Source organism: Heptranchias perlo, chromosome 11, assembly GCF_035084215.1.
Source record: "Heptranchias perlo isolate sHepPer1 chromosome 11, sHepPer1.hap1, whole genome shotgun sequence".
NCBI lineage: Eukaryota > Metazoa > Chordata > Chondrichthyes > Hexanchiformes > Hexanchidae > Heptranchias > Heptranchias perlo.
The window spans coordinates 76,644,427-76,665,877 of NC_090335.1; the positions used below are offsets into that span (position 1 = coordinate 76,644,427).

Below are 21,451 nucleotides of genomic sequence, written 5' to 3' on the forward strand. Positions count from 1 at the left end.
CAGGCAGTCAGCAAGTTAAGTGCAATCCCACAGCCCTGCTAAATTCAGGCAAACAGGAATTCCTAAAAAATCCCCTTTTATATAAACCAGTAACAAACTGTACATTGCATGCAAAATAACAGGTACCTGGAGTAAGTTACAGTATGGAATCTAATCGAAGGATTCAGGTGGATTATAGAACAACTTGCGTTTAACATAGAAAAATAGCCCACGGTGCTGCACAGAAGCATAATAATAATAATCATGGGAGATTTGAACTACCTCCAAATAAACTGGCAAGAAGAGGTAGGGAAAGGGGAAAAGGGAATGGAGTTTTTACAGTGTGTACAAGACTCCTTCCTTAACCAGTATGTGAGACAAGCAAGAGAGGAATCACTGCTGGATCTAGTAATGGGAAATGAACCAGAACTGAGAAGAGAAGTGAGCTAATTTTGAGGGGATGAGAATGACACTCGAGAAGGTAAACGAGAAAAACATTTTGACAGACAAAGAAATAGAACTGCAAAGGGAAATATTTAAAACGGTGATCAAGAGAGATCAGGAGAAATATATTCCTCTAAAATGCAAACTAGCCAATAATGAAACATCATGGACAAATAAAGAGATATGGATAAAATTGAAACTAAAGAAAAAGGCATACTCTAAGTACACAGACAATAAAGGAGAGGATGATAATAGGAAGGATATCAAAGAAACAATTAGGAAAACAAAGAGGAATTATGAAATTAAATCAATGAATATAAAAAGAAATAGTATTCTACAGATACATAAATAACTAAAGAAAAATCAGGATAGGGATAGGGCCACTAGGGATACACAAGATAAACTCACGGGTAATGACAGCAAAATGGCAGAAATATTGAATAGTTACTTTGCCTCAGTATTTACCAGGGAGACTAACATGGTGGATATGACCTTAGAAGAAATGATGAAAAAAGGTATAAAGACATTTAAGATAGAAAGGGGGGAGATAATTGAGAAACTAATCAAACTTGGAGGGGATAAAACCAGTGGTCCGGATGGATTGCATCCGCTAATATTAAAAGAAGTTAGGGAGGAGATAGCAGTGGCACTATTATATATACATAAAAATTCTTAGAAAAGGGAATAGTGCCTGAGGACTGGCAAACAACTAATATGATTCCTATATTTAAAAAGGGAGATAGAACAAGTCCAAGGAACTATAGACCAGTTAGCTTATCATCGTTGGTAGGAAAGATAATGTAATCTTTACTCAAAGATATAATACAAAAACATCTAGAAACCGAAAATATAATAAAGAATAGTCAACAAGGATTTCAGAAGGGAAAGTCATGCTTGACCAACCTTATTGAATTCTTTGAAGAAGTAACAGAAAGAGTAGACAAGGGTAATGCAGTAGATGTACTATATTTGATTTTTAAAAGGCCTTCGTTAAGGTACCGCATTGTAGACTCATGACTAAGGTCAGAGCACGTGGAGTCAGGGGACAGGTAGCAGAATGGATAGCAAGCTGGCTACAAAACAGAAAACAGAGAGTAGGGGTTAACGGTAGCTACTCAGACTGGCATAAGGTAGGAAGTGGTGTTCCACTGGGATCGGTACTGGGACCACTGTTGTTCACATTTTATACCAACGATTTGGACTCAGGAATCGGAAGTACAATTTCAAAATTTGTGGATGACACCAATTTGGGGGGGGGGGGGGGTGTAGTTAATACAAAGGAAGAATACGTTAAAATACAAGACGACATTAATAAACTTGCAGAATGGGAGTGTGATTGCAAATGAATTTCAACATAGGTAAATGTGAGGTGGTGCATTTTGTTAGGAAGAATAAGGAGGCCACATATTAAGAACGTAAGAAATAGGAGCAGCAGTATGGCTGTAAGGCCCCTCGAGCCTGCTCCGCCATTCAATAAGATCATGGCTGATCTTCTACCTCAACTCCACTTTCATGCCCTATCCCCATATCCCTTGATTCCCTTAGTGTCCAAATATCCATCGATCTGTCTTGAATATACTCAACAACTGAGCATCCACAGCCCTCTGGGGTAGAGAATTCCAAAGATTCACAACTCTGAGTGAAGAAATTTTTCCTCATCTCGGTCCTAAATGGCCTACCCCTTTTCTTGAAACTATGATTAGTTCTAGTCTCTCCAGCCAGGGGAAACAGCCTCTCAGCATCTACCCTATCAAGCCCTCTAAGAATTTTATACGTTTCAATGAGATCACCTCTCATTCTTCGAAACTCGAGAATATAGGCCTATTATACTCAGTCTTTCCTCGTAGGACAACCCTCTCATCCCAGGAATCAATCTAGTGAACCTTCGTTGCACCCCCTTCTAAGGCAAGTATATCCTTCCTCAGGTAAGGAGACCAAAACTATACACTGTACTCCAGGTGTGGTCTCACCAGAGCCTTGTATAATTGCAACAAATGTACCAATTTGCCTTCCTAATTGCTTGCACTACCTGCATGTTAACTTTTTGTGATTCGTGTACAAGGACACCCAAATCCCTCTGACTACTAACACTTCTTCGTCTCTCACCTTTTAAAAAATATTCTGCTTTTCTATTCTCCCTACCAAAGTGGACAATTTCATATTTCTCCACATTATACTCCATCTGCCACCTTCTTGCCCACTCACTTAACCTGTCTATATCCCTTTGCAGCCTCTTTGCATCCTCCTCACAGCTTACTTTCCCACCCAGCTTTGTATCGTCAGCAAACTTGGATCCATTACATTCGGTCCCCTCATCTAAGTCATTGATATATATTGTAAACAGCTGAGGCCTAAGGACTGATCCTTGTGGCACCCCATTAAGGAGATATTAGGAAGGGTGACTAAAAGCTTGGTCAAAGAGGTGGGTCTTAAAGGAGGTGATGGAGGTGGAGAGGCAAAGAGGTGTAGGGAGAGAATTCAGGAGCATAGGGCCGAGACGGCTGAAAGCATGGCCGCCAATAGTGGACCAAAGAGAGTGGGAGATGTACGAGACCAGAGTTCGAGGAACACCTCTAATCCTATAACCCTCCAAGAACTCTGCATTCCTCCAATTTTGGCCTCTTGTCCATCCCCCATTTCCTTCACCCCACCACTGGCGACCATGCTTTCGGCCGTCTAGACTCTAAGCTCTGGAATTCCTTCCCTAAACCTCACCACCTTTCCTTCCTCCTTTAAGACCCTTCTTAAAAGCTACTGCTTTGGCCTCTTTTGGTCACCTGTCCTAACGTCTCCTTTAGGTCGGTGTCGACTTTTGTCTGATTACACTTCTCTGAAGCGCCTTGGGACATTTTACTAGGTTAAAGTTGTTGCTCTAGTGAAAAGGTTTATTGTACTCACCAAATCAGCAGACACTGCAGTTGTGATTAGGGCATATGGTCCATTCACTAAAGCCCCGCAAACAATCAGCATAACTGTGGAACAAAATTGAGGCAGGAAACCTTAGTCAGTGTAACTACGAGATGTGAAACCCAAATGGGAGTGAGGTGCTGTGGAGGTTGCAATTTTCATGCTCTTGTCCATGAAGGTGTGGAATCAGTGGCACTCACAGCAGTGTGACAAATGAACTATGAACTATTGCGCCGATGGTTTACTATGGATTTTAGTTTAAAATAGTTATTTCAAAAAATACCACTTTCAAAATGGAAGCTGTGCATTCATTAAAAATGGCAGACTATTTGATTCAAGCTGGCTACAGACTCTGATGAAACAAGGTATCCTTATACTTTCTTTATTCTCAGGATGTGGGAGACACTGGAAATGCGATACTTATGGTCAATCCCTAGTTGCCCTGAGGTGGCGGCACTGGGCCTTCTCCTTGAACTGCTGCAGTCCTTGTGGTGATGGTACTCCCATGATGGTGAAAGACTGGGAATTCCAGGATACTGACCCAGTGACAATGAAGGAATAGTGATATATGTACATGTCAGCATGGTGTGTGACTTGGAAGGTAACTTGGAGGTGATGGTGTTCCCATGATCTTGCTATTGTTTTTCCTGATGGTCTCAGCCACAAGGCTGGGACATACTATTGAAGTAAGCTGGGTAAGTTGCTGCTGAGCATCTCACAGATATAAACATACTGCAGCCACAGTATGCCTGTGGTGGAGGGGGTGGATATCGAGACCTGTGTCAGGAATTCCGAACAAGTGGACAACTTTGTCTTGGATAGTCTTGAGTTTCTAGAGCGTTGTTGCGGCTGTACCCATCAAGGCAAATGGTGAGTATTCAGTTGCACTCCTGACTTGAACCTTGCAGATGGCAAAGGCGCATTATAGGTCAGGAGTTGAGCCACCCGTGATAGTACCCAGTCTCTGTCCTAGTCTTATACCCATGACACGGATATGGCTACAAGAACTTCTAGTCAATGGTGACGCCCCCCCGCCCCCCAGAATGTTGATGATAGGGAATTGGGCGATTTTGGTGCTATTGAAGATTAGGAGGAAATGGTCAGACCTTTTCTTGTTGGAGGTGGTCATTTCCTAGCACTTAAGTGCCAGGTAGCATTCACGCCACATGTCAGTCCAAGACTGGATGTAGTCCAGGTCCTACTGTAGGCTGGCATGGGCCGCTTTATTACCTAGAGTTATGAATGGAGGTGAACATTGTAGAATCATCAAACAGCCCAACTGTTGACCTAATGACATAGGCCATTGATGAAGGAGCTGAAGATAGTAGGGCTAGGGGATGCTGCCCTGAGGAACTCTTGCAGCATTTTCCCAGGTTGCATTGATCCAACAATCACGGCCACCTTCCTGTGCACCAGGTATGACTCCAGCCACTGAAGGGTTTTCCCCTTGACCCTCACTGGTCTCAGTTTTGCTATGGCCACTTGGTGCCAAGGGCAGTTGATCTTACCTTCCCTCTTACATTTAGTTCTTGTGTCTATGTCTGAATACAGCCATTGTGTTGCTGATGTTTGGAAAGTGGCTGATAGGGCTGTAATAGGCCGCATTACATTTTCGTAGATAGGACATACCTGGGCAATTTGTCCACATTGTTGGGTCACACATTGCCAGTGTCACTGCTGCATTGGAATAGTTTGGGTGGGAGGGGTGGGGGGGTGGTGGCTAACTATGGTGCACAGGTCTTCAACACTACAGCCTACAGCTGGGATGTTTCCACAGCCCATAGCCTTTGCGGTGTCCAGTGTACTGGAACTGCTTCTTAATGTCAGGTGGAGTTAATTGAATTGGGTGGACACTTGCATCCATGATGTGAGGAACCATAAAAGCTGTTGGATTGTCATAAATATGAAACTGATTCTCTAATGTTTTTCAGAAATACAGGACTAGGAGGAGGGCATTCAGTCCTTAGTGCGTGTTCTGTCATTCAATTAGATCATAATTGAATTGGCTGATCTGTACCTCAACTTAATTTACCTGCCTTTGATCCATATCCTTTTATACCCTTACCTATCCTCCGTCTCAATTATCATAGAATCATAGAAAGGTTACAGCATAGAAGGAGGCCATTCGGCCCATCGAGTCCACGCCGGCTCTATGCAAGAGCAATCCAGCTAGTCCCACGCCCCCGCCCTATCCCCGTAGCCTTGCAAATTTTTTCCTTTCAAGTACTTATCGAGTTCTCTTTTGAAGGCCATGATTGAATCTGCCTCCACCACCCCTTCGGGCAGTCCATTCCAGATCCTAACCACATGCTGTGTAAAAAAAGTTTTTCCTCATGTCACCTTTGGTTTTTTTGCCAATCACCTTAAATCTATGTCATCTGGTTCTTGACCCTTCCACCAATGGGAACAGTTTCTCTCTAACTACTCTGTCTAGGTCCTTCATGATTTTGAATAGCTCTATCAAATCTCCTTGCAACCATCTCTGTTCCAAGGAGAACAATCCCAGCTTCACCAAACCACCCACGTAACTAAAGTCCCTCATCCCTGGAATCATTCCAGTAAACCCTTCTGCTCCCTCTCTAAGGCCTTCACATCTTTCCTGAAGTGCGGTGCCAGGAACTGGACACAATACTCCAGTTGTGGCCGAACCAGTGTTTTATAAAGGTTCATCATGACTTCCATACTTTTGTACTCTGTGCCTCTATTTATAGGATCCCGTATGCTTTTTTAACCACTTTCTCAACCTGCCCTGCCACCTTCAACGATTTGTGCACATATACCCCCCCAGATCTCTCTGTTCCTGTACCTCTTTTAGAGTTGTGTCCTTTAGTTTATATTGCCTCTCCTCGTTCTTCCTACCAAAATGTAACACCGCATTTTTCTGCGTTAAATTTCATCTGCCATGTGTCCGCCCATGTCACCAGCGCTGTCTATGTTCCCTTGAAGTCTATCACTATCCTCCTCACTGTTTACTACCCTTCCAAGTTTTGTGTCATCTGCAAATTTTGAAATTGTGCCTTGCACACCCAAGTCCAAGTCATTAATATATATCAAGAAAAGCAGTGGTCCCAGCACTGACCCCTGGGGAACACCACTGTACACCTCCCTCCAGTCCGAAAAACAACCGTTCACCACTACTCTCTGTTTCCTGTCACTTAGCTAATTCGGTATCCATGTTGCTACTTTATCCCATGGGCCGCAATCTGGATAAAGTGCCGCAGGTTCGGCTCATCATCAAACACTTTTTGGAAGTCCATATACACCACATCAACTGCATTACCCTCATCTACCCTCTCTTAACTCATTAAAAAATTCTATCAGGTTAGTTAAACACAATTTGCCTTTAACAAATCCGTGCTGGCTTTCCTTAATTAATCCAAACTCGTCCAAGTGACTGTTAATTCTGTTCCGGATTATCATTTCTAAAAGTTTCCCCACCACTGAAGTTAAACTGACTAGTATATAATTGCTGGATTTATCCTTACACCCTTTTTTGAACAAGGGTGTAACATTTGCAATTCTCCAGTCCTCTGGCACCACCCCTATAACTATGGATGTTTGGAAGATTATGGCCAGTACCTCCGCAATTTCCACCCTTACTTCCCTCAGCAACCTAGGATGCATCCCATCTGGACCAGGTGACTTATCTACTTTAAGTACAGCTAGCTTTCTAGTACCTCCATCAATTTTTAGCCCATCCAGTATCTCAACTATATATTCCTTTACTGAAACTATGCAAAGTACTCTTTTAGTACCTCGGCCATCCCTCTGCCTCCATGAGTTGATCTCCTATATGGTCCCGAATCGGCCCCACCCCTCCACTGTTTACATGCCTGCAGAAGACTTTTGGATTCCCTTTTATTCTATTCTCATACTCTTTGCCCCTCTTATTTCCTTTTTCACTTCCCAATACATTACCACAAGGGGCTATTGGTACATGCCATGTAACATGACATCAGATAAATCCTTACAGGAAGAATATTAAAAGGGAATAGGGAAAGATGAAGAAAATAGGATTAGATTAGTTGGTTCCAATGTGCAGCTAGAACTGACGCAGGCTTAATGGCCTCTTCTGTACCAGAGTTTCTATGATTCTGTTGATTGTGGATTTTTCACTCACAGTTGCCGAGATGGTGTTTGAGCGCACACACAGTTGGCTCTCCAAAGGCTGCACTATCCAGGTGTTGCAAAAGATGACCATCTGCACCAACAGCATGTTCTCATAATGGCTGAGTATCACATCAAGTAAACTACAGCTAGGCACCTCAAAACTTCTATAGAAACAAGACTGAACTTACCAATGATGGTTTTCAGACCCATGTAACCAATTGCAGAAAAAATATAGAGCTGTAGGAACACAAACACAACATTCAGCTGTTATCTTAAGTAACATATTCATGCTTTAGCTAATACCCATTATAAGGAACAGCCTTCAGGCAAGGACCTGGCAACAGGACCCCCTGTGGACATTGGAGTGTGGTGTACAAGACCAGACAAATTGATCCAGCTGCTAAATATGCACTGCCATCAGCATGTGTACAACCAATAAGTTGTCAAAATTGTGAAAGGTTTTCAGAGGGCAACTAATGAAAAAATGTTTCTACTGATTGGTAAATCGGTAAGAAGGGGGCAAAGAGGATTATCACTAGAGCAAAGTGAGTAGTGCAGGTCAAGGCAGGGATAGTGAACATATAGAACAGACCTGCAGCAAGGTAGTTCAAGGTCAAATGGCATATTTAAAAAGCAGCTGGATCAATATCTGTTGACAAGAGAATCGACGAATATAGAGATATTAATAGCACTGCTTGATTTTTTTTTCCCCAGAGGAGGTAAAGAAGGAAATGAAAGATCCTTAAAGTAGGTGGTAGTACAGGAAAGGAGGGAATAGAATAAGCATGCATGACTTTTGAATGGAATTGGCTTGATGGACTAATGATCTTTCTTCATTCTAGGCTTCATGTCTACAGATCAAGGCTGGCAGAGTTTGAGGACAGCAAGTAAGGAGAGCAAGCTATGTCAACAGTTACAAAGGATCAGCTGGCAACTGACTAGGTGATCTTGATGTTGTGGGTAGGTCAGAAACCAGATTGGAGGTACTCAGAGAGAGGTGATCACAGTTTTATGGCAATAAGGAGAGGAGGTACAGGTTGGAGATAGAGCAGTAGTTTGAGAAGAGGGCTTGGAGGAGCTTTCTAAGACAGGGTGATGGTAGTGGTTTTAAAAGTGGTGGCGCAATGCCAAAGTATATGGAAAGAATGGGGGCAAGGAGGAGGAGCTGGAAAATCAAGGTAGGTCAGAAGAGCATCAAGAGCAGGTCATGGGCTACATGAAGATGAGTTGGAGAAAGCAGTTAATTGACGTAATGAAGGAGATAAGGGAGGGAGAGAGATAAGAGAGAAGCCGCAGAGTGTACTGGGAGTGGACTGATTGGATGGAGGAGTGAAGCTTACGGGCAGAAGATAGATTAGAGGCAGCCAAGCAGATGGCCTCAATTTTGGAAACGTTAACATTTTAGCTACCATGACCGAATCACATTCAGTATCATGGCAAGAAAGGAGGGTAAGGGAAGGAGGGTCAGGAGCAGTGTGTGGTTGAGAGGGTTGGGCAATAAAGGGAGGGAGGTCAGAGAGAGATTGGAGGGAGGTTGGACCAGGTGGTGAAGAGCAGATTTTTTTTGCCCTTCAGGATGACAGAGTAATCAGAGGTTTTGGCAATAAAAGGTGGAGTTGGTACCACTCAAGGTGGACTAGCTAGATCTGGGGGTTGAGAACCAGCCTGGTTGCACACCACATCCACTCCTGCTGTATGACCGATAGACGCGAATCTATTGAGGATGCTGTTGTACGGTGGTGGGGGGGGCGGGGGGGGCACCACACAGGAACTGGGTGGCAAAATGGCATCTCATATGAAGGAAAAGCAGTTTTGGAGCAGGCAAATGGAGGCTTTGATTGATGGTTGGTCAAAGTACAGGAAGCTGGAAGATAGAGAGGGTATTTGGAGGAGTTAGGGGTAGTCTGTGAGGGTCACAATGAAGGAGAAAAGGTTGGAGGTGATATATAGGAGGCTAATTATGATAGTGATCAGGAATGGTCCCATTGTGATCAAGACCTTCTGTGGTAGCGAGGTTGAGGTGATGGCCATGAGTATGTGTGAGAGGGGGGAGTTTATATGGAGGGGAGGCAATGAAATTGAAAGCGATGGGGCAGAATGAACTGTTGAGGATGCCCAGCAGCTTAGTACCGAACAAAGAAGGGAGGAGCTTCCAATGAGAAAGACACCAGGGTGTGTGATAAACAAGGATCTTGAAGGAGCGGGGGATGGAAATAGTGTGGAGTGGTGTTTGAACACAGAGATGGTGTTGCCCCACTTCCATGGCAGCATGGATAGGGCGATGGTGAAATGTGTAGCCAGCGGGAGAACCATTGCTGATGGAGAGAGAAAGAGTCGCTAAACAGGTCAGGCAGGCACAAGGTTCCATTCCAAGTCTGTGCTGACTTAGCTGATTGGACTTCGGGCAGCAGTGGGCATATTACAATTGGCATCATTGCCCCGAGATTACAGAGAGCAAACTCACCCCAGGGAGAGTCAGTGTCTGTGAAACCTGTATCCCAGGGAGAGTCAGTGTCTGTGGAACCCGTACCCCAGTGAGATTCAGCATCTGTGGAACCCATACCCCAGTGAGATTCAGTGTCTGTGGAACCCGTACCCCAGGGAGAGAAAATGTCTGTGGAACCCCTACCCCAGGGAGAGTCAATGTCTTCAGAAGAGGGAGAAAATAGGCATGGTAAAAAAATATTCACAGAAAAAGCAAAATTAAATAAAAGCATGTTGAAGTTGATAAGAGTGCTTTGATTTAGGAGTGAATACTTTGTCTTCAGGCACTTAACGTTACAACAAGCATTGAGGTAGAAGCAACAAGTGCTAATGACACTTCAATTTGGCACAGTGGTAGCACTCTTATCTGAGTTAGAAAGTTGTATGTTAAAGCCCCACTCCAGGATTTGAGCAAATAATCTAGGCTGACACTTCAGTGAAGTACTCGGGGAGTGCTACATTGTCAGAGGTACCGCCTTTGGATGAAACGTTAAACTGAGGCCCGATCTGCCTCTTCTGTTGGATGTTAAAAATTCCATGGTACTATTTAAAGAGATGGTCCTGGCCCTTTCTCAACCAACACCAAAATTAGGTTATCTGCCCAATCTTTGTGGGATCTTTCCATGTTGAAAATGGCTCACGTGTTTGCCTACAAAACAACAATCAATGCAATTTCTGAGATACGAGATCAGGTCCCGTATACGGGTATGGTAGCATAGTGGTTATGTTACTGGTCTAGTAATCCAGAGGCCTGGACTAATAATCCGGAGTCATGAGTTCAAATCCAGCCACGGCAGCTGGGGAATTTAAATTCAATTAATTAAATAAAATCTGGAATTAAAAAGCTAGTATAAGTAATGGCGGCCATAAAACTACCGGATTGTCGTAAAAACCCATCTGGTTCACTAATGTCCTTTAGGGAAGGAAACCTGCCGTCCTTACCCAGTCTGGCCTATATGTGACTCCAAACCCACAACAATGTGTTTGATTCTTAATTGCCCTCTGAAATGGCCTAGCAAGCCACTCAGTTGCACAATCTCACTAAAAAGTCATAATAAGAATAAAACCGGACGGACCACTAGGCAACAGACACGACAAAGGCAAACCAAGCCCAGTCGACCCTGCAAAGTCCTCCTCACTAACATCTGGGGACTTGTGCCAAAATTGGGAGAGCTGTCCACAGACTAGTCAACCAACAGCCTGACATAGCCATACTCACAGAATCATACCTTTCAGCCAACGTCCCTGACTCTTCCATCACCATCCCTGGGTATGTCCTGTCCCTCTGGCAGGACAGACCCAACAGAGGTGGCAGTACAGTGATATACAGTCAGGAGGGAGTGGACCTGGGAGTCCTCAACATTGACTCCGGACCTCATGAAATCTCATGGCATCAGGTCAAACACAGGTAAGGAAACCTCCTGCTGATTACCTCCTACCGCCCTCCCATAGCTGATGAATCAGTCCTCCTCCATGTTGAGCACCACTTGGAGGAAGCACTGAGGGTTGCAAGGGCATAGAATGTACTCTGGGTGGGGGACTTCAATGTCCATCACCAAGAGTGGCTCGGTAGCACCACCACTGACCGAGTCCTGAAGGACATAGCTGCCAGACTGGGCCTGTGGCAGGTGGTGAGCGAACCAACACGAGGGAAAAACCGGCTTGACCTCATCCTCACCAATCTACCGGTCACAAATGCATCTGTCCATGACAGTATTGGTAGGAGTGACCACCGCACAGTCCTCGTGGAGACGAAGTCCCGTCTTCGCACTGAGGACACCATCCAACGTGTTGTGTGGCACTATCACCGTGCTAAATGGGATAGATTCAGAACAGATCTCGCAGCTCAAAACTGGGCATCCATGAGGCGCTGTGGGCTATTAGCAGTAGAATTGTATTCCAGCACAATCTGTAACCTCATGGCCCAGCATATTCCTCACTCTAGCATTACCAACAAGCCAGGGGATCAACCCTGGTTCAATGAGGAGTGTAGAAGAGCATGCCAGGATCAGCACCAGGCATACCTAAAAATGAGGTGCCAACCTGGTGAAGCTACAACTGAGGAATACACACATGCTAAACAGCGGAAGCAACATGCTATAGACAGAGCTAAGCGATTCCACAACCAATGGATCAGATCAAAGCTCTGCAGTCCTGCCACATCCAGTTGTGAATAGTGGTGGACAATTAAACAACTAACAGGAGGAGGAGGCTCTGTAAACATCCCCATCCGCAATGATGGCGGAGTCCAGCAGTTGAGTGCAAAAGACAAGTCTGAAGCGTTTTCAACCATCTTCAGCCAGAAGTGCTGAGTGGATGATCCATCTTGGCCTCCTCCCGATATCCCCACCATCACAGAAGCCAGTCTTCAGCCAATTCGATTCACTCCACGTGAGATCAAGAAATGGCTGAGTGCACTGGATACAGCAAAGGCTACAGGCCCCGACAACATCCCGGCTGTACTGCTGAAGACTTGTGCTTCAGAACGAGCCATGCCACCAGCTAAACTGTTCCAATTACCGCCCCATCAGTCTACTCTCAATCATCAGCAAAGTGATGGAAGGTGTCGTTGACAGTGCTATCAAGCGGCACTTACTCACCAATAACCTGCTCACCAATGCTCAGTTTGGGTTCCGCCAGGACCACTCGGCTCCAGACCTCATTACAGCCTTGGTCCAAACAATAACAAAAGAGCTGAATTCCAGGGGTGAGGTGACAGTGACTGCCGTTGACATCAAGGCAGCATTTGACCGAGTGTGGCACCAAGGAGCCCTCGTAAAAGTCAATGGGAATCAGGGGGAAAACTCTGCAGCGACTGAAGTCTTACTTAGCACATAGGAAGATGGTAGTGGTTGTTGGAGGCCAATCAGGACACTGCTGGCAGGAGTTCCTCAGGGCAGTGTCCCAAGCCCAACCATCTTCAGCTGCTTCATCAATGACCTTCCCTCCATCATAAGGTCAGAAATGGGGATGTTCGCTGATGATTGCACAGTGTTCAGTTCCATTCGGAACCCCTCAGATAATGAAGCATTCCGTGCCCGCATGCAGCAAGACCTGGACAACATCTAGGCTTGGGTTCATAAGTGGCAAGTAACATTCGTGCCAGACAAGTGCCAGGCAATGATCATCTCCAACAAGAGAGAATCTAACTACCTCCCCTTGACATTCAACGGCATTACCATTGCCGAATCCCCCACCATCAACATCCTGGGGGTCACCACTGACCAGAAACTTAACTGGACCAGCCACATAAATACTGTGGCTACAAGAGAAGGTCGGAGGCTGGGTATTCTTTGGCAAGTAACTCACCTCCTGACTCCCCAAAGCCTTTTCACCATCTACAAGGCACAAGTCAGGAGTGTGATGGAATATTCTCCACTTGCCTGGATGAGTGCAACTCCAACAACACTCAAGAAGCTTGACACCATCCAGGACAAAGCATCCCGCTTGATCGGCACCCCATCCGCCACCCTAAACATTCACTCCCTTCACCACCGACGCACTGTGGCTGCTGAGTGTACCATCCACAGGATGTACTGCAGCAACTCGCCAAGGCTTCTTCGACAGCACTTCCCAAGCCCACGACCTCTACCATCTAGAAGGGCAAGGGCAGCAGGCACATGGGAACAACACCACCTGCACGTTCCCCTCCAAGTCACACACCGTCCCGACTTGGAAATATATCGCCGTTCCTTCATCGTCGCTGGGTCAAAATCCTGGACCTCCCTTCCTAACAGTACTGAGAGAACCTTCACACGGACTGTCGGGGTTCAAGAAGGCGGCTCACCACCACCTTCTCAAGGGCAATTAGGGATGGGCAATAAATAAATGCTGGCTTCGCCAGTGACGCCCACATCCCATTAATGAATAAAAACATTTAAAAAAAAAAAATTCATAAATAATATTAGCAGCAGGTCTTACTGTTGGTGCTGCCAGCAGCAACATCACTCCACAAGTGGTGGCCCTCTTTCTTGTGTAATCAGATATCAGACCTGCAAGGATTCCTCCTGGAGATAGAAATATAGCAGTATAAACATCACACTGTCAACAGTCACCAGGCAGTGCTACACAGCAGAGGTCTCAACTTAAAAAAAGCACATTTATGGGACACTATCCATGTTATCTCTTCATCAACCCTCTCCGTTACTTCATCAAAGAACAAATCAAGTTCGTCAAACATGATTTACCTTCAACAAATCCGTGCTGACTTTCCTTTATTAGCCCACACTTTTCCAAGTGCCAATTCATTTTCTCCCGAATTAATATCTCTAAAAGTTTCCCCACACCTGACATTAGGCTGACTGGCCTGTAATTGCCGGATTTATCCTTCTCCCCTTTCTTGAACAGAGGTGTAACATTTGCAATCCTCCAGTCCTCTGGCACCATCCCCATATCTAAGGAGGATTGGAAGATTGTGGCCAGAGCCTCCGCAATTTGCACCCTTACTTCCCTCAGTAACCTGGGATGCATCCCACCTGGACCAGGTGACTTTTCTAACTTTGAGTACTTCCAATCTTTTAAGTACCTCCTCTTTATCCTATTTTTATCCTATCCAATATCGCTACGACCTCCTCCTTTACTGCTACATTGGCAGCATCCTCTTCTCTAGTGAAGTCAATGCAAAGTATTCATTTAGTACCTCGGCCACACCCTCTGCTTCCACAAGAAGATTTCCTTTTTATCCCTAATCGGCCCCACCCTTCCTTTGATTAAACCTTTTACAATTATTATGTTTATAAAAGACTTTTGGGTTCCCTTATTTGTTAACCGCTAATCTATTCTCATACTCACTCTTTGCCCCTCTTATTTCCTTTTTTAGATCTCCTCTGTACTTTCTGTATTTAGCCTGATTCTCTACTCTATTATGAACTTCACATTTGTGTCATAAGCCTCCTTTTTCTGTTTCATTTAAATGTCTATATCTTTAGTCATCCAAGGAGCTCGAGCTTTGGATGCCCTTCCTTTCCCCCTCGTTGGAATGCGAGTACTCTGTACCCGAACCATTTTCTCCTTGAAGGCCTCCCATTTTTCAATTAGAAACATAGAAACATAGAAAATAGGAGCAAGAGTAGGCCATTCGGCCTTTCAGGCCTGCTCCGCCATTCAAAATGATCATGGCTGATCATCTAACTCAGTACCCTGTTCCTGCTTTTTCCCCATATCCCTTGATCCCTTTAGCATTAAGAAATGTATCTATCTCCTTCTTGAATACATCTAATGACTTGGCCTCCACTGCCTTCTGTGGTAGAGAATTCCACAGGTTTACCACAATCTGAGTGAAGAAATTTCTCCTCATCTCGGTTCTAAATGGCATACCCCATATCCTGAGACTGTGACCCCTGGTTATGGACTCCCCAGCCATTGGGAACATCCTCCCTGCATCTCGTCTGTCCAGTTCTGTTAGAATTTTGTATGTTTCGATGAGATCACCTCTCATTCTTCTAAACTCTAGTGAATATAGGCCTAATCGACCCAATCTCTCCTCATACGTCAGTCCTGCCATCCCATGAATCAGTCTGGTAAACCTTCGTTGCACTCCGTCCATGGCAAGGACATCCTTCCTCAGATAAGGACACCAAAACTGCACACACTACTCCAGATGTGGTCTCACCAAGCCCTGTATAACTGCAGTAAGACATCCCTGCTCCTGTACTCAAATCCTCTTGCAATGAAGGCCAACATACCATTTGCCTTCCCAACTGCTTGCTGCACCTGAATGCTCGCTTTCAGCGACTGGTGTTCAAGGACACCCAGGTCTCGTTGCACCTCCCCTTTTCCCAATCTATCACCATTCAGATAATAATCTGCCTTTCTGTTTTTACAACCAAAGTGGATAACCTCACATTTATCCATGTTATTCTGCATCTGCCATGTTCTTGCCCATTCACCCAACTTGTCTAAATCACATTGGAGCCTCTTTGCATCCTCCTCACACCTCACATTCCACCCCAGGTTTGTGTCGTCTGCAAACTTGGAAATGTTACATTTAGTTCCCTCATTCAAATCATTGATATATATATATATATATATATATTGTGAATAGCTGGGGCCCAAGCACTGATCCCTGCGGTACCCCACTAGTCACTGCTTGCCACCCGGAAAAAGACTAGTTTATTCCTACTCTCTGTTTCCTGTCTGTCAACTAATTCTTAATCCATGCCAGTATATTCCCCCCAATCCCATGTGCTTTAATTTTGCACACTAACCTCTTGTGTGGGACTTTATCAAAAGCCTTCTGAAAATCCAAGTATGCCACATCTCCCCTGGTTCTCCCCTATCTATTCTACTGGTTACATCCTCAAAAAACTCCAGTAGATTTGTTAAGCATGATTTCCCTTTCGTAAACCCATGCTGACTTTGTCCAATCCCATTAATGCCTTCCAAGTGTTCTGTTATCACATCTTTTATAACAGACCAGCATTTTCCCCACTACTGATGTTAGACTAACTGGTCTGTAATTCCCTGCTTTTTCTCTCCCTCCTTTTTAAAATAGTGGAGTTACATTTGCCACCCTCCAATCTGTAGGAACTGTTCCAGAGTTCATAGAATTTTGGAAGATGATCACCAATGCACCCACTATTTCCAGGGCCACTTCCTTTATAACTCTGGGGTGTAGATTATCAGGCCCTGGGGATTTGTCAGCCTTTAGCCCCATTAATTTCCCTAGCACTATTTTTTTTACTAATACTGGTTTCCTTCATTTCCTCCCTCTCAGTAGACCCTTGGTTCCCTTACATTTCTGGGAGGTTATTTGTGTCCTCCTTTGTGAAGACAAAACCAAAGTATGTGTTTAATTGTTATGCCATTTCTTTGTTCCCCATTATAGTTTCTCCCATTTCTGACTGTAAGGGACCGACATTTGTCTTCACTAATCGTTTTCTCTTGACATATTTATGGAAGCTTTTACAGTCAGTTTTTGTGTTCCCTGCTAGTTTACTCTCATATTCTATTTTTCCCCTCTTAATCAATCTCTTTGTCCTCCTTTGCTGAATTCTGAACTTCTCCCAATTTTCAGGCTTGCCACTTTTTCTGGCAATTTTATATGTCTCCTCTTTGGATCTAATACTATCCCTAATTTCTTTTGTAAGCCACGGTTGAGCCTCCTTTCCTGTTTTATTTTTGCGCCAGACAGGAATGAATAATTGTTGTAATTCCTGCACACGTTCTTTAAATATTAGCCATTGCCTATCCACCGCCATCCCTTTTAGTAAAGTTCCTCAATCTATCATAGCCAACTCGCACTTCATACTTTCATAATTTCCTTTATTTAGATTCAGGACCCTAGTTTCGGATTCAACTACTTCACTCTCCATCTTAATGAGGAATTCCATCATGTTATGGTCACTCTTCCCTAAGGGACCCCGCACAACAAGATTGTTAATTAATCCTTTCTCATTGCACAATACCCAGTCTAGGATCGCCTATTCTCTAATTGGCTCCTCAACGTATTGGTCTAGAAAACCATCTCGTACACACTCCAGAAATTCCTCCCCCACAGTATTATTGCTAATTTGGTTTGACCAATCTATATGTATATTAAAGTTGAGAATCCCTACGTGGTCAGTTTTCGGTAAAATATTAAGATGCCTATGTGGCAAAGAAGCAGAATGCAAAATGGTTAGAAAGGGTTAATTAGTTAGTAACTGAGATTGGTACAGGTGGCCTGGCCTCCTGCTGGGCCATATGTTTGCGTAGTCAGCAGGTTTGCATGGTCTTAGCAATGTAGAGTCTTTGATGTGATTCAAGGACTGGTCTGAATGTCTCCATGTTTATGGCAGATCAATATAGGTAACGAGCTTAGCCAAAGTTGAAAGACATTCCAGGTTGGGAGATAAGGAACAGAAGGAACAGGGAAGAACATTCCAAGTTGGAAGGTGAGGAAGTATCCCCTTTGATGTCTAACAGCAACATGGTCAGCACATGATTATCTATGATTGGCCGGAAATAATGTAACCTCGCATGGCAACCTGTGCCCGGCTTATGATTGGTGTTGACCCTCGTTAAGTATGTTCCAACCCTATTGATTTGTATAAAAACGTGTGGATTTCTGTATGTTTTTGTTCTTGCTCTGCCAGCATAGAGGGACTCTATCAGGAGTCCAAATCAATGCTGCAGACTAAGAACCCTGCTATTAAAGTTGTGATGAACTTTAAAATGTATTCGACTTCAGTTTTTACTGAACCAGACTGAGGGGAAAGAATCCGGATCGTCAAAGTCACCCATGATTATAGTTGTGTCCTTCTTGCATGCGTCTCTAATTTCCTGTTTAATGCCCTCCCCTACATCTCCACTACTGTTTGGGGGCCAATAGACAACCCCCACCAACATTTTCTGCCCCTTGGTGTTTCTTAGCTCCACCCATACAGATTCCACATCGTGATTTTCTGAGCCAATATCCTTCCTCATTATTGCATTAACTTCCTCCTTTACTAACAACGCTACCTCCTTTCCCTTTTTGCCTGTCCTTCCTAAATATTGAATATCCCTGGATGTTCAGTTCCCATCCTTGGTCACCCTGCAGCCATGTCTCCGTAATCGCAACTATATCATAACCGTTAATATCTATCTGCGCTGTTAACTCATCTAGCTTATTGCGAATGTTCCGTGCATTAAGATACAATGTCTTTAGACTTGTCTTTTTAAGATTGCTAGTCATCTTAGTATTATTTTGCAGTATGGCCCTATTTGTTTCTCGCCCTTGTTTTCTCTGCCTTCCACTATTGCTTCTTCCCTTTCTGTCTTTTGTTTCTATCCTTGTTTCCCCCTCCTGTCTCCCTGCTCAGGTTCCCATCCCCCTGCCATTCTAGTTTAAACCTTCCCCAGTAGCACTAGCAAACATCCCCGCGAGGACATCGGTCCCGGTCCTGCTTGGGTGTAACCCGTTCTGCTTGTACAGGTCCCACCTTCCCCAGAACTGGTCCCAATGTCCCAGGAATCTAAATCCCACCCTCCCACATCATCCCTGCAGCCACGCATTCATCTGGTCTATTCTCCTGTTCCTATACTCACCAGCACGTGGCACTGGTAGTAATCCTGAGATCACTACCTTTGAGGTCCTGCTTTTTAATTTATCTCCTAACTTCTTAAATTCACCTTGCAGGACCTTATCCCTTTTTATCCCCCTATGTCGTTGGTACCGATACGGACCACGACTACTGGCTGTTCACCCTCCCCCTCCAGAATACCCTGCAGCCGCTCAGTGATACCCTTGACCCTAGTACCAGGGAGGCAACATACCATCCTGGAGTCACGTTTGCGGCCGCAGAAACGCCTATCTGTTCCCGCTTACAATTGAATCCCCTATCAATATACCCCTGCCACTCTCATTCCTCCCCTCCTGTGCAGCAAAGCCACCTGCGGTGCCATGAACTTGGCTCTTGCTGCTTTCCCCTGATAAGCCATCTCCCCCAACAGTATCCAAAGCGGTAATATCTGTTTGAGAGGGAGATGGCCCCAGGGGACTCCTGCTCTACCTGCCTAGTCCTTTTACTCTGCCTGGCGGTCACCCATTTCCTTTCTGCCTGCGTAATCTTTACCTGCGGTGTGACCACCTCACTGAACGTGCTATCCACGATAGTATCAGCATCGTGGATGCTCCACAGTGAATCCACCTGCAGCTCCAGCTCCGAAATGCGGTTAGCCAGTAGCTGCAGCTGGACACGCTTCCTGCACACATGGTCGCCAGGGACACCTGTCGTGTTCATGACTTCCCACATAGTGTTTTGCCTACCAATTTTTGATTTCAATCCAACTGAGCAAGATCCCTTTTTAACTCACTGAAGTTAGCCCTTCTCCAGTGAAATATTTTTACGTTTGATTGTTCCTTGTCCTTTTCCATAACTATTATAAGCCTTATAATATTATGATCATTGTTCCCCAGAAGCTCTCCCACTGAAACATGCTCCACTTGCCCATTTCATTCCCCAGAACTCGATCCAGCACTGCTTCCTTCCTTGTTGGACTGGAAACATACTGATCAAGAAAGTTCTCTTCTACACATTTCAGGAATTCCTCCCCCTCTTTGCCCTTTACACTGTTATTATCCCAGTCTATATTGGGATAATTGAAGTCCCCCATTATCACTACTCTATAGTTCTTGCATCTTTCTGTAATTTGCCTGCAAATTTGCTCCTCTATCTCCTTCCCACTATTTGGTGGCCTATAATATACACCCAGCAGCGTAATAGCTCCTCTTTGTTCCTTAATTCTATCCGGATAGCTTCTGTCTTTCACCCCTCAACTACATTATCCCTTTCCAGTGCGATAATTTCTTTGATCAATGCTGCCACCCCCGCCGCCCCCCTCCTTTCTTTCCTGAATACATTGTAGCCAGGAATATTAAGTTCCCAATCCTCCCCTTCTTTGACCCACATGGGACTATATCATATCATAGTCCCATGTGGCGACTCGTGCCTGCAGATCACCAATCTTATTTACCACGTTACATGCATTTACGCACATGCATTCCAATCTCATCTTAGACTGCCAACATTTGTGCCTTGTCCTATAAACTCAATGCTCCCTTCTGAATTATTCTTCACTCTAATGCTATTTGTCTCTCCCAGTCTTCTATACACCTTGTTTCTCCTCTCTAATGTTTCAGCCTGGAGCTCATCCCCCTGCCAAATTAGTTTAACCCCCCACAACCCCTCACCACCCCCCCCCCCCGCCCGCCCCACAGCACTAGTTAACCTCCCCGTGAGGATGTTGGTCCCAGCTCTGTTGAGGTGCAACCCGTCCATCTTGAACAGATCCCTCCTGCCCTAGAACTGGTCCCAATGACTCAGGAATCTGAAGCCCTCCCTCTGCTGCACCATTTCTCCAGCCACCCATCAACCTGTCTTATTTTGCTATTCCTATACTCAATTGGAGAAGCATGGATTTGTTAAAAGCAAATAGTGTCTGACTAACCTGATTGAGTTCTTTGATGAAGTATCAGAGAGGATTGATGAAGGTAGTGCAGTAGATGTTGTATATGGACTTTCAAAAGGGATTGGATAAAGAGCCACACAACAGACGTATTCGGAAAAAAGAAACACATGGGATTAAAGGAACAGTGGTAACTTGGGAATGTAATTGGCTGAGGGATAGGAGGCAGAGAGTAGCGGTGATCGGATGTTTTTCTGACTGGAGAGAAGAATGCAGTGGGGTCCCCCAGGGATCGGAATTAGGACCATTGCTTTTCTTGTTATGTATAAATGACCTGGGACTTGGGTAGAGGGGGTACAATTTTGAAGTTTGCAGATGATAAAAAACTTGGCAATGTAGCAAATAGTGAGGAGGATAGTAGCAAATTTCAAGAAGACATAGGCAGACTGATGAAATGGACAAACACATGGCAAGTGCTATTTGTCTCTCCCAGTCTTATGTGCACCTTGTTTCTCCTCTCTAATGTTTCATCCTGGTGCTCATCCCCCTGCCAAATTAAGATAAGTGTGAAGAGATGCACCTTGGGATGAACAACATGAAGAGGCAGTATTATCTAAATGGTGCTATTTTGAGGGGGTTGCATGAGCAGATGAACCCG

The 21,451-nt window shown here is 44.7% G+C and overlaps 1 protein-coding gene across 1 annotated transcript in view; it reads right to left on the minus strand.

Annotated features, from left to right (window-relative positions):
• slc37a1 (solute carrier family 37 member 1) overlaps window positions 1-21,451 on the minus strand; it is a 107,698-nt gene that overhangs the window by 7,038 nt on the left and 79,209 nt on the right. The window contains exons 14-16 of the mRNA XM_067992250.1: window positions 13,846-13,931; window positions 7,629-7,677; window positions 3,322-3,395 (exon numbers count right to left, since the gene is read on the minus strand). Of these exons, the coding sequence (XP_067848351.1) occupies window positions 3,322-3,395; window positions 7,629-7,677; window positions 13,846-13,931 (209 nt within the window). The remainder of the gene's footprint in view (window positions 1-3,321; window positions 3,396-7,628; window positions 7,678-13,845; window positions 13,932-21,451) is intronic.